At 37.3% G+C, this 13,470-nt stretch overlaps 1 protein-coding gene across 4 annotated transcripts in view; it reads right to left on the minus strand.

The window, feature by feature from the left end:
• LOC107737519 (serine/threonine-protein kinase WNK3-like) overlaps positions 1-13,470 on the minus strand; it is a 72,619-nt gene that overhangs the window by 52,871 nt on the left and 6,278 nt on the right. For all 4 annotated transcript variants that reach the window (XM_016549018.1, XM_016549016.1, XM_016549017.1 and 1 more), the window contains exon 2: positions 2,861-3,929. In XM_016549018.1, coding sequence (XP_016404504.1) covers positions 2,861-3,559 — 699 coding nt within the window. In that variant the 5' untranslated portion in view covers positions 3,560-3,929. The remainder of the gene's footprint in view (positions 1-2,860; positions 3,930-13,470) is intronic.

Raw genomic sequence — 13,470 nt, forward strand, 5'->3', positions numbered from 1 at the left:
TGTGTATATATATATATAAGTGATTTATTATTATTATTATTAGAGCTTCATGTTAATGTTAATTTAATTTTTATGCTAAAAAAGTGCATATAGCTGCTAATTGTATTTGTTGTTTGTTGATTTTCAAATATAAAACTTATTGAAATGTTTTCAGTGTGTGTATCAGTTCTTTTTGAACGTTTTCATCTAATTTGAACAAAACCGTGATAATATTGATAATCGTGATAACTTTGGTCACTATAATCGTGATATGAAATTTTCATACCGTTACATCCCTAGTTTGCAGGTATGGTTAATAACCTTTTTCAACATCTTTCTTCCATTTTCAAATCTACAGCAGAATTAAATCTAATTTACCCTTATTAGCCCACTGTTTGTACACATATTAGTAGGGTTGGGTATCGTTTGAATTTTATCGATTCTGATTCTGCTTATCGATTCCGATTCTTATCGATTCCTAGTTTCGATTCCAATAAGATAAAAAATCCAATATAAAAAAATTAAGTCAAACATTTAGATGTCAAACATTTATTCTGTCTTTTTACAAAGCATTCTGTTGCAGCTGAATAACACGAGCAAAAATCAGCAGCCTACAGAACACTGCAAGAGGAATTTTGCCTATGCTTTAAAAAAAAAATACCACAGCAAAAACTACTAGATTAATATAAATTTCAAATATTAAAGTGTTAAAGACAATTGCTAAAAATAGCAATATCATAAATAGCCTACAACTGAACAAAATTTCAGGTACAGAAACTGTAATTAAAAGTTTAAAAACACTGCATAGTTTTCTTTTCATAAATAAAATATAGATTAATCAATTAAAGTTATTAAATGTATTCAGTCAAGATCAGTGAATGATTTTCTTTTGTTCTTTGATTAACATTAATGACAGACAGCGCGTTTATTAGGCTGCTGTCTCTTTAACACCGAACGCAAGCAGATCTAAAAATACTGTACATGTGTGTTTTCTTTCTCATCTGTTTACGTTCACGTAAGACAAAAACGGCTGTGTTTATGACGATATACTGACGAAGTTTTCTGCATATTGGCCGACAAATATGAAAGAAGCCAGTTTCGGCCCGGAACAACCTTTTCTACAGTGGAAATACACGGAACGGTTCGAGAACGGACACAAACCGGGAACCCGTACCGCGACCTCTGTTCTCTGTGCTCGCGCTTGTGCTTCGTGTGGCTGCACGCAAACAGGGCGCAAGTAGAATTAGCATAAAAATACACTGGCATGTTGTTATTCTTTTGTTTTTGTTCTGCCTACATCCTGCTACTGGCAACAAATTTGCCATTATGAAGAAGGAACATACTAGGGCTGCAACAACTAATCGATAAAATAGATTATTATCGATTATGAAAATCATCGATACATCTATACATGATGAACAAAAAGACAATGATGTAGGCCAATAACAAGACTTGCCTGAACACAACAACAGCGTATTGCTGGATAGCTGGATTTAATAATGTTTTTGTAGGATTATAAATTGTATGGTAGGTCTGAACTATGTCAAATTGTGTAAAATGATCAATGCAGGGGTTTTCAAAACGGGGTATGGTTACCCCCAAAAGGCCACCAGAGAGAATTTCAGAATTTTTTTTTTTTTTTTTTAAAAACACAAAAAAAAATCTGAATTTATTAATATTTATCCATATTTTTATTTATTTATTTACTTTTACAAATTTTCTAAATAATTACATATAAAATATAAAAATATCTATATTCATTTTTATAGTATACTACAGATTCATGAATTTAAATCAAAATAATTTATTTCTATTGACACTACTTTTAAATAGTAAGAAATAGGCTAAAAAACAAATCTATTGTTTATTAATAAGCTTTCATATCTAACATTAACAGTGGAAAGAAGAAATATATATTTGAAAGTCCCTGGATCAAAAAATAATTATAAATTAAAGACTAAATATCTCTTTTGTTATGAAAATATGTAGAAAAGTACTTCCTTTGGGACACTGAGGGGTTTAAAGGATGAATTAGTAATAAGAGCCAACATTCACTGAAAAATCTGAATAAGGTGGAACCATGTAAATGATTATATTCTCTGAATAATCTCCCTTGATCAGACCCATGATTTACATGCCATTTCAACCTTTTAATCAATAATCTGATTCACTAAGCCTCTTACGTAGCTGGTATTAACCTCCTTAAATGCACCTTATTGGTTAATTATTGTACCGAACACCATTTTAGTGCTGAAACGCAACAGGCTTTCCTCTCAGCTGGCTGTTTTGCATGAGCTGAAAGATTTTGCTTCATGAGAGGATTTAAAAGGACACGTGGCACAGAAATATTTCTGATGGCATGCTGGCTAAGCTATCGTATGTTAACCGGTCTGTTGTGATACGTGGTCAATGCAGTACCATCTACATATGCGCGGCCCTCGGTTTACAACCGCATTATGAAACAGTTGGGTCCCTGTCGCAAAACCAATTATTCAGTGACGACTTTTCCTAGAAAATACAATCTGCAGTGGGCAACAATAGGTTTAGCATAGTGGCAAAGGCAAAAAGATTCCATTTCACAGCAAGAGAGCCTCTTTGAGCTTTGTTGTTTGTCCAGTTCATTGCGCCGTGAGTAGGCTTGACCCTTCTCTCCCACGGATAGTCTCTGTGTAATCTATAAAGCTATTGAGCTCTGACTTTGAAACTCTTTTTTCTACTGTTCTCACTGCACTCAACTGTAACAGCCTAAAGAGAAACACAAGAGGCTAAGATTTCACCAACAAGCTCGGAAAACTCCTGAGTAACAGCATCCTAATTCAAACCAGCAGAGCTAAAGCACTTAGACTTAAAAACATGATACAACTCAAATTCCAAGTCTCACCTGCAGTTCACACCAGGCAACTTCCACCCAGGTTTCCGTGTCCAGGCCTTTGTAAACGGTTTTGAACGCTCCTCTGCCAAGCTCAATGTCAAATTTTAAAAAGCGGCCACTGGGTGAAGTGGCGACGGCCTTCATCTCAGCCTCTTCTTCCTGTTCTTTATCTCTCTCCTTCCCCTTCAGAGCAGGCGCCGTAAGGCCGGTCTTATCAGGATCCTGCGTGCCATGAGTGCCATCCTCACCCAAGGCAGCCGAGGCACTGGCGGGTAACTGCTGGGCTCCGCTGGTGAAAACAGAGTCGGAGGCACAAAACACGAGGTGAGGGGTGCTGTGAAGGGCGCCGGGGGTTTCTTCCACCTCATCATCCTCTTCGCATATCTCCACACTCTTCCGGAAAAAGCGCTTGTTCTCCCGTTTCTGACACGGTTCGTGGGCTGCCGGGGAGGAGTGCATGAAGAAGGTCAGAGGTCTGGCCAGCACCTCTGTTTCTTTACCGTCCTCCACTCCGCCACCTCCTCCTCCTGCGCCCCAAGCTCTCCTTTCCTGGGTCTGGGAGGAGGGGAAGTCAGACGGAGTGCTGTGCATCCTCTCTCTCTCCCTGGCGGCCCTATTCCCCTGGTCACTCTCCTCCTCCCTCTCTCCATCAGGTTTCTCTCCAGAGGACTCCTCCGTGGCAGTGGGCTCTCCCGGGTCCGTCGCCATGGCGATTGACCTTTCCCACTCCTCCACCGCCCCCTCCTGCACTCTGGCTCTCTGTCAGTCCCCGTCTCTCTCACTCTGTGATCACCCTATCACCCTCTTATTAAGTTCTTCAGCCGTTCCTTCCAGTGTTGCCAGCTGTCAGCGACAAGAATTACTCTCTCTTTTCTGCGGCTCTAATCTTCCACGCTCGCTCGAGTTCACAGGAGTATCCGAGGGTGCTTGTTTTTTTTAGTATATCTGCAGGTTAATTCAGTTTTTGCTGCGTACTTTCCTTATCTCCATTTCCTGCATAGAGGTTCTTGTGGCTGGCTCAGATATGACTGATTCCCAGGTGAATGGCCTTCAGTGAGGGGGGATTTTCAGGTGTATCCTACAGAAGAAAAACACAGGGTATCATCATTGAGTAAGAGCATTTAAACAGTCTTCATTTAATAAACATTACACAAAGTCGAAGTAAGGGTCACATTTTTCATTATACTGTATAACATATTATAAATAAATTTTTTAATGTTTCTGAAAAAAGTCTGTATATTCAATGAAAAAAAATACAGTACTATTGTGAAATATTCTTACAATTTAAAATAACAGTTTTCTGTACATTTTAAAATGGCAAAGCTAAATTTTCAGCAGCCATTACTACAGCTTTGATGTCATATGATCTTTCATAAATCATTCTAATATGCAGATTTGGTGTTCAAGAAACATTTCATATGATCAATGCTGAAAGCAGAAAACAACAGATTGTTTTAGAAAGTTAAAACGAACAGCAATTACTTTAAATAGAAATGTTCTTTAACACTATAAATGTCTTTGCTGTTACTTTTGAACAATTTAATGTCTCCTTGTTGAATGGAAGTATTAATTTAGTTTAAAATAAACAAACAAATATGTACTGCTCCCAAACTTTTGAACGGTATATTTTTCAATACGTAGACTAAATTAAAACCACTTCTTAAGCATAGTTCTTTGACCTTGATTAAAAACTGCAGTGGAAATCCTCAACTTAACAAGCTTATTATTTCTTAATTTGTACATAAACTTACTAAAACACTGACTAAAAAATATAAAAATATTTGTATTTAATTTCTGGTACATTTTAGAACACCCATCATTAAAAGAGGGTAGGACTTTCAGCTACGGTTTAAAGTCTATATCATTGGGCCTGCATTTCACAGGAAAAAAAAAAAATGTGCCTGTTCACAACTATCACTAAAAACTGTTCAAATGTGCATTTTGCCAAGGGTACTTTGAATAACTTATGAAAATTAATAAATCAATTAAGGTGACTAGTATCCCATCTATATTCTAAACAAGAGCCCTCAAACACAGGGGAAAGTAACTGACTAATCCAGTAATTAATTAAGCCGTCCAGAAGCATGACGGGTACAGTGCATAACAAATCTACAAAGTGCGAATAAATATTAGCCATTGAAAAACTAAAGGAACGCAGCAGCTTGTGATTGATTAATAATGAATGATGGCATAAAGGCCCTGTAGGGTTAAATAATTCAGAGGCAGGGCGGATACAGAATGAACATGAGTGACCACCACAGACCATCGCTACGGGATCAGATGCCGTAAAAACTGATTATTAATTGTAGCCAGCAGTATTGCCCCCAGATGGGGAGCATTACAGCTTCTTATGTTTACAGTGAGTGGATCTTCATTGTTCTTCTACACTGTTAGACATTTCTGTCATTTCTACAGTTATTTACTGTATATCACCCAGTATAATACTGCAAATTCCCTTTACAGTAAATAACTGTAATACCCTTTGCATCATGGGAATTTTCTGTGACGTCAAACCTCAAATACAGAGCTGTATTTTTTTTAAATCGCTGTATACTACTGTATTTGCCGTAACAGCCTCTTTGGTGCCATTCTATTGAGGTTGCTTTATTTTCCTTTATATTTGGATTGACAAGATTTGACTTACACACCGTGTCTACAAAGCCGCAACAGCTTGGGACTGACTACACTGGATGTTACATCGCTTGTAATGATTGGAAAATCCATTTGTCCTTCGTGTCAGAAACAGCGCGAGCGCTTGTGTTTGTGTCAGATTTTTGCACACCAGTTTAACCTAGTAATATTTACCTGTCAACATAGCGGTAACACACTTTACTATGGTAAACTGCGCTGTCCTTTCAAACGACTTTTGTCAGCTTATTGAATTACCGAATTAAAATTACTTTTAACGAGCAATGCTTATCTTGTATTAACATTAAGCTAACTAATGTGAAATTTTGTTCAGGTGTTAGTTAATGTTGGCCTGTAGCCTATTGAGAAAATAAAATTGTATGTTAGCTAGGTAAAACAAGTTTTATGGCTAGCTGCCTTTCTAGTTTTAGAATTTGTTTGTTACATCAGAAATATACCGGGGCATCACTTTACTGTCCGCATCCACTGTAGATAGTATAATGGGTTCTATATTGTCTTTTGTTGAGTCGCGTTGCGCCGCGCCACTCCCGTCCGAGGAAGACACGGATCCAGCGGGGCAGCGCCGCAGGTTTTGCCCGTGGATGAACCCGCAAGAGTGGAAGAGTTTCGGAGAACATCTGCGCTGTGTGTCGATGCACCTTACGAGAGAATAAGACCAGCAAGCAAGGTAAAAAATATATGTACGTTTGTCTGTGTGTTTGTGTCAGATTTTTGCACACCAGTTTAACCTAGTAATATTTACCTGTCAACATAGCGGTACTGCAATGAAGCATCAAGAAAGACATGAGCATGCCAGCCAGCCTGAGACTGATAATTCTTGGTAAGAGAACAACTTTGAACAATATAACTTGAGAGGTTTGTGTATTCTGTATGGGGTTTGCCTTATAAAAGTGTGTCTGTTAAGTATGCTTTGACTGGTTTGGTTTAGATGGGATCATCACGGGGCATCGGTAAGAATGCACAGGAGTCCATCTAACTAATGTGAAATTTTGTTCAGGTGTTAGTTAATGTTGGCCTGTAGCCTATTGAGAAAATAAAATTGTATGTTAGCTAGGTAAAACAAGTTTTATGGCTAGCTGCCTTTCTAGTTTTAGAATTAGTTTGTTATAGTTTTTAATGGAATTTAAGATTTACTGCATTTTTTGTATTTGTGTTTTAAAGGCAACTGCAATGAAGCATCAAGAAAGACATGAGCATGCCAGCCAGCCTGAGACTGATAATTCTTGGTAAGAGAACAACTTTGAACAATATAACTTGAGAGGTTTGTGTATTCTGTATGGGGTTTGCCTTATAAAAGTGTGTCTGTTAAGTATGCTTTGACTGGTTTGGTTTAGATGGGATCATCACGGGGCATCGGTAAGAATGCACAGGAGTCCATGAGTCCAATCACTGTTTTTAATAAAGTTTCAAGCCAGCTGACATACACAATGCAGTCGTGATTGTGTATGGGTTTACAAACGTGTGTGGTTTTTCTATAATTAAAACAGAAATACAATAATCAATTCACAGCAATAAACGACAAACACACCCATATCAAGTGTACAAACACGTGAGGACACGTGACTATAATCGACTAGTGATGTACGCGATCATCGTCTTATAACTGCTTTTCAATTATAAATAATCTTATCAATCCACACAATATGGCTCACTGACATTTGTACGATGTATACATTAAAGTAAATGTGAAATATTATTCGTCATCACACTTATACCGCACACATTGAAGCGCACGTGCAGAGACAGCGAACATTTATAGCGCTAGCATTAACTTCACGGAGATATGGATGCAATATATGTATCAGCACGGTTAAATACAGCATACAGCACTATAAACAAGCTTAAAGAACATGTATTAATATATGCGGGAAAATAAACTTACTTTCAAAGTTACGCACACTCATCTATGGCTTGAATACACGCGAGCCTTTCATCACATTAAAGTCGACCATGAAATGTTGCGTCAAACTCTGGGGGCGGGATTAAACTACGCTGTCAATAATTCACAGTCCACCAATAAGAATAAAACAATAAACCCAGCAAATAAATAATAAGCCTTTTCAACAGTGTCATTTCTACTTGTTTTTCAGATAAAACATTTCTGTCACTAACAGTGGATGGTGAGCAAAGGTGGTGGCCATGTTTTGAAGCAGCACCTGGTTTTGCAGATGGCTATGTATTCTTTGGCTGCTTATCTTTTTTCCCCATTATGTTTCTGTTGCCTAAAGATTCTTTGTTAGGATAAATCCAGATGATACAACATAATGCACTGCAAAATGTCCTAAGACAGGAGAAATGAAGATGCACTGTTCCAGCATTGGAAGACTGTATTTTTAAGTGTTATACATGCAATGTTTTAAATAAAGAATTTTGTATTTTGTAATTATTGTATTGTAACAGTGTTGCCAGTAAGTTACTGTAAAAATCCTTTGAAATGTCTAACAGTGTAGTTGTGTTCTCCGGGTCTATTCAGACACTGTAACACCTGACACGGCTTCTCACAAGATTCAATGCTCCATTTGACCCATAAAACCTACTTCTGCCTCCTATCACAAACTCAATCTCCCTCTCTTTCTCTCTAGTGACATCATTATCTTCAGCTCTCCTCTTGTCATGCCCATCTATCGGTCTTCTAGCAGGCCACATCCATCAGGTTAGTTTGCTACAAACAACAAGCTAATAATAACATGACTCATTCAGAGGTGGAAAAAGATGCTCCTCTGAATCTCACAGACAGGTTAACCATTTATTACTGTTGTTATGGAAGTAAAGAAGAAATGGCAAGAAATTTCTGTTGTGCAATAGTTCAAGTAGTTCAAATCTGTTTTTGCATCACTGAAAGGTCCCTTTACATTTTGCTTTTGTGCTTGCTTATAGACTTCCTGAGGAAAATATCTTGAAATGCAAGTTTAGCTGGCAGCTCTGGTTTAGCTAAAAACCATCAGCAGATGAGATCAAAGTAAACTGCAAACTGAAAGAATAGATCCTGTCTGTCTCTCCCACCCCCACCCACACAAATGCAAACTTTAAATATACAAAAGGGAAGGCATTTGAGGTGCAAAATCAAGCAGGCTACATTCACATTAGACTAGTTATACTAGTTGACATGAACCACTCCTCCTAAACTTCACAATCCCTCCAATCATACAATGAAAATGACATGAATGGCATGTCGGGTAACAACTGAAAGGCATTTAAAAAAAAATTCTCACATGAGATAATTCTGATGATTCACTTGACTGACAAAAAAGGGAGTTGCAGTAGTCTAGAATTGGGCTATAGCATTGCAATAAAATGCAGGGATTAAAGTTTTCCGTCGCTACGACGGATTTCCGTCAGTTCATAAAGACAGTCACTTGCTTCATTCCTATATGATTCAGCCGTTCGAACGAATCAATTGAATGAATGATTCAGAGATAACATGAGTGACTTGCCACCACCTGCTGGCGGATTTAGTTAAATTTTTAGCTTATCATTTCAGATATTTAAATCATTTAATATTTCTGTATTCAAAATGTTATATTTAAAACATAACATAACAGAAATATTAAATAATTTAAATAACTGAAATTATACGCTAAAAATTTAACTAAATCCGCCAGCAGGTGGCAGCAAGTCACTGATTTTATCACTGAATCATTCATTCAATTGATTCGTTCGAACGGCTGAATCATTCAGGAATGAAGCAAGTGACTGTCTTTATGAACTGACGGAAATCCGTCGTAGCGACGGAAAACTTTAATCCCTGAAAATGTAAATTAATAGAGAGATGACTGTTGAGATATAAAAGGGCATGAAGCAACGACATCAACAATGAGAGGAGGAAGTGCTGCTTTAAACACAAGCTTATTTGCCTGTGTCCTCAGGGCCAGGAGTTCCCGTGAAAACTACATAGAGTGACTACAGAACGTCACACACGTACATCAGGCACATCACTCATACTCTCTCTCGCTTTCCCAAACTCATTTCTGACACAGGTTTCAGATCATGTCACGATCATATATTCCTTCATTGCATCTATAGCTTCATTCCCACATCAGAGGAATACGGTTGTCGGCCTTGTTTAAGAGAGTTTAATATGGTTAAGCACATTTGCACAGTCAGTACACATTTATATTTATTAGTTTAACTTTCAAATTGTGCTGTGTGTCAGACAGAAGTGAAATTTAATAATGACTGCACTTAAAGAATCAACACAAGACACAAGTCAATAGTTTCTTATAAAAAAAAAAATAGGCCAACTGAGTGGATTTCGGTCACTGAAATTTTTGAACAAAAATGGGAACACTGGCATGGACTGTCAATCATTTCATAGGGTAAAATGTGCTTATATGTATCGAGATATAATATCCAATAAAATCCAATATTTTAAAAGTTGAGCATAAACAATATGGTAGTAATGTCACATGAAGGAATAACAATATTGTTTAATGTTTTTAAGTCTCTTACGCTTACCAAGGCTGCATTTACTTGATTTGAAAATACATTAAAGTGTATTAATAATAATAATAACAGTAACACACAACATACTGATTTATACTTTATTATTTAAGCATTCATTATACTTTTTTCTATATTTTAAAATGTAGTTTATTCCTGTGATGGTAAAGCTGAATTTTTCAGTAGTCATTACTCCAGTCTTCAGTGTCACATGATCCTCCAGAAATCATTCTAATATGCTAAACTGCTTTGTCTGCTTAATATTTTTGTGTAAACCATGATACATTCTGCAGCTCTCTCTGATAAATAGAAACTTTAGAATAACAGTATATTTTTTTTAAAATATAAATCATTGATAACATTACTACAATTGTCTTTACTGTCACTTTTGATCAATTTAATGCATCACTGCTAAATAAATATATATATATATATTTTTTTTTTTTTAAATCTTACAGACCCCCAACTTTTGAAGGTTTCGATTCTGCACTTTATTCACACAAACTCAAAGCACAATCAGAGCTGCTTCTGTCACTGGGAGCTGAGGCGGGTCACAGCTGCATATTTTAGCATGACTTTTATGCAGCATTTCATATACACAAAAAATCTGAAGGCAGAGATAAATCAGAGTAGCCTTAACTTGCCGGTGTAATTTAGCATACAATGCTTTGGGAAAACCTGAATATGACAAGCCCAATCACCTCTGAGGATGTTTAGTTCGGTACATCAGCTCTGTTATTCTACATTCTCATCTGTCAGTGGAGCATGTGGGACTGATCATGACATACACGTTCAACCTCACCCAGATCTATCGCTAATTTGAATATCCATGCCTGTGATTTAATCCTCTTTGAAATGTGCAAACACTTTCTCTAGGTGTGTTTAAAAGGTCTGACAGGCTTTTAAAGTGCATCAACTGCAGCTAACATTGGACAGGATCATATTAAAAGTACCTGATATCACTTTATCATGCCATACCTGAGCTCTTCTTCAACAAACGGTACAGCTAATCAGTGCACTGTGTTGTTAAAGCACTCTCTCTCACACACACACACACACACACACACACACTCGCTAGGCTGTCTGCTCCCACAAAGCTCTGAAACTCCAAACACAACAGGCGCTACACAAAAATCGAGTCCTCTCTGCCTCTCCCAGTTTTTTCATTGCTCTCTTCACTGGCATACACACATTAATCCTCTGGAACTGAGCAGGCTCTGCTGATTTACTGAGGCAGACAAAGAGGGAGCCAGGGTGTAGTGTGTGTGTGTGTGTTTAGGGAGGGGGCAGACAGAAGGGTTTGGGGGTTGAGCAATGATGAATCTAGATGAAAAGGTGTGTATAAAATGGAGGAGGGGGGACAGGAAAGGATTGTGGGTAGTGAGAGAGGACATCAAGGTTTTAGACAGCCAGTCGAGAGACACAGATAAGGAGGGGGGGTTTGTGTTGAAATGGGTGGGGAAAATGTGTGTGAATGAGAACAAGAGAGGAAGATAAAGGAGGAGGGGGTCGTGCACACACACACACACAAAAAGAGTTGGGGAGATTTTCTCGTGATAAAATATGTGCTGGTGTGAGTGTGAGTGACAGCGTTGACAATAGACAAAATTCCACCACAACAAAACCAACTGAAGTTTGGGCATGTGGGAGTGGAAGAGGCGTGGAGCAGAATAGGAGTATGATGAGATCAGCCAAAGCAATAAATAAAACAAGAAAAGATCAACTGAAGTGTCAGACATTGTTTCAATTGTAAATAAATTGTGCAAAGTAAATAGAGTGATTTTTGTTGACAATGCACAGACATTGCACCTTCAATCCAGTTCAATCTTAAAGCAGTTCTCAACCAGGGAGCCGGGGTCCACTAGGGGGCCTAAGCAAACTTCCAGGGGGGTTGAATAAAGGCGCAGACATACCAAACCTCCAACAAACAACTAGTTGTGTTGAAATCTGACTGTTGTTGTTGCCTGGGATGGAAAATGTTGCATTTGAACACAGCTAACTAGCATGTATGTTCGGCAGTTTCGTGAGATAAATTAACTGTCCATCTATATCAGCAAGATGGCAGTAGTCTATATTTGCTGCAAAAATACACGCCATAAACAAGTGCTAGCTTGCCATTTTGAATATGAATCATGTTTAGGGCTGAAACGATTCCTCGAATACCTCGAGTAACTCGAATACAAAAAATCATCGAGGCAAATTATTTGCCTCGAGGCTTCGTTAAATCCATTTACTGTAACTACACACGGACCACCGTGTTTCCCCACGGACCATTATTACTGACGCACAACCCGATAAACGATGGACCAGACCATAGACTGTATAAAAACAGGGACCAGCCTTTAAAAAAAAAGTGCTGGACATATTTAAGACCGTAAATCAATATGGTGGGTAGTTATAACAGCGCTGTTTTGTGTCTCTGTGCAACATGACGGCATTTCGTTCCTGAATGAATCATCCATTTAAATAATTCGGTTCAATCGCAATGAATCACTTATTAACAGTGACATACTGCCACCTACTGGCGGTTTTAATTTCACATTTAAAGTATCGTTTTGTTTTTAAAATAATTTTAAATATCAGTATTCAATGTTTTATGTCTCTTGTTCCAAGTTACCTTCCTGTCCACTGATTTTTGCCTCTCACAAAAGCCACAAAGCCTGCCAAGAAGACTGTAAAGGCTCATGTCATGCTTGAGCTTTAGTTAGGCTGAAACTTGAAAGTTAAGTTGCACGACGTAAATGCAGTAAATGCAGGTATTATTATTATTTTTCTTAATATTATTTTGAGTTATGCCTTAGTTTTAGTTTGTACTGTTTACCTTTTTTAAAAAAGTAATGTGAAATTGATTTTTGTATTTTTATTTTTTTATTTATATATTTGTATTTGCATTTTGAATGCAATTTGGCAATTAAATACATTAAATGGGTTTAGTTTTCACGGTTATTAATGTATGCAATTTCAGCCATAAAAATGTTTATTTTTTTAAAAAAGAAAACAAATTAGTTGTTTATTTTAAGAGATCTATCTTATTATCTCTTGTATATTTAGTATTGCTCTTTAATAAAGAAAAATTACCTTTTATCCGATTATGCGATTAATCGATGGAATAATCTATAGAATACTCGATTACTAAAATAATCGATAGCTACAGCCCTAATCATGTTGTTCACTTTCTTCATTCCAAACTGATGTTGTTATGAAAATATATTCGTATGGGAATGCTCAGGTAAGACAATGTAAAATTAGAAGAGAATGTGTGTGTCCTCATGACACACACATGAATAAATAGAAAATCAGAGTGATCTGTTTTACCAACAGCCCGACGCAGATTGAACATGCTGAATTGGCCAAAAACATACAACGGGGTTCCGACTAGTGACAACGGTGCGGGACAAACTGCAAATAACTAAGCTGACAGACGCCCAATGATGGCCCAATGTTCCGAGGTGGCTTGGTGTGTCACACCGTTTAGTCTTTCAATTAGTTATATTTAGTTACATTAACAATTTTAAATAAATGCTAATATA

Source organism: Sinocyclocheilus rhinocerous, unplaced genomic scaffold, assembly GCF_001515625.1.
Source record: "Sinocyclocheilus rhinocerous isolate Xijiao unplaced genomic scaffold, SAMN03320098_v1.1 scaffold72, whole genome shotgun sequence".
NCBI lineage: Eukaryota > Metazoa > Chordata > Actinopteri > Cypriniformes > Cyprinidae > Sinocyclocheilus > Sinocyclocheilus rhinocerous.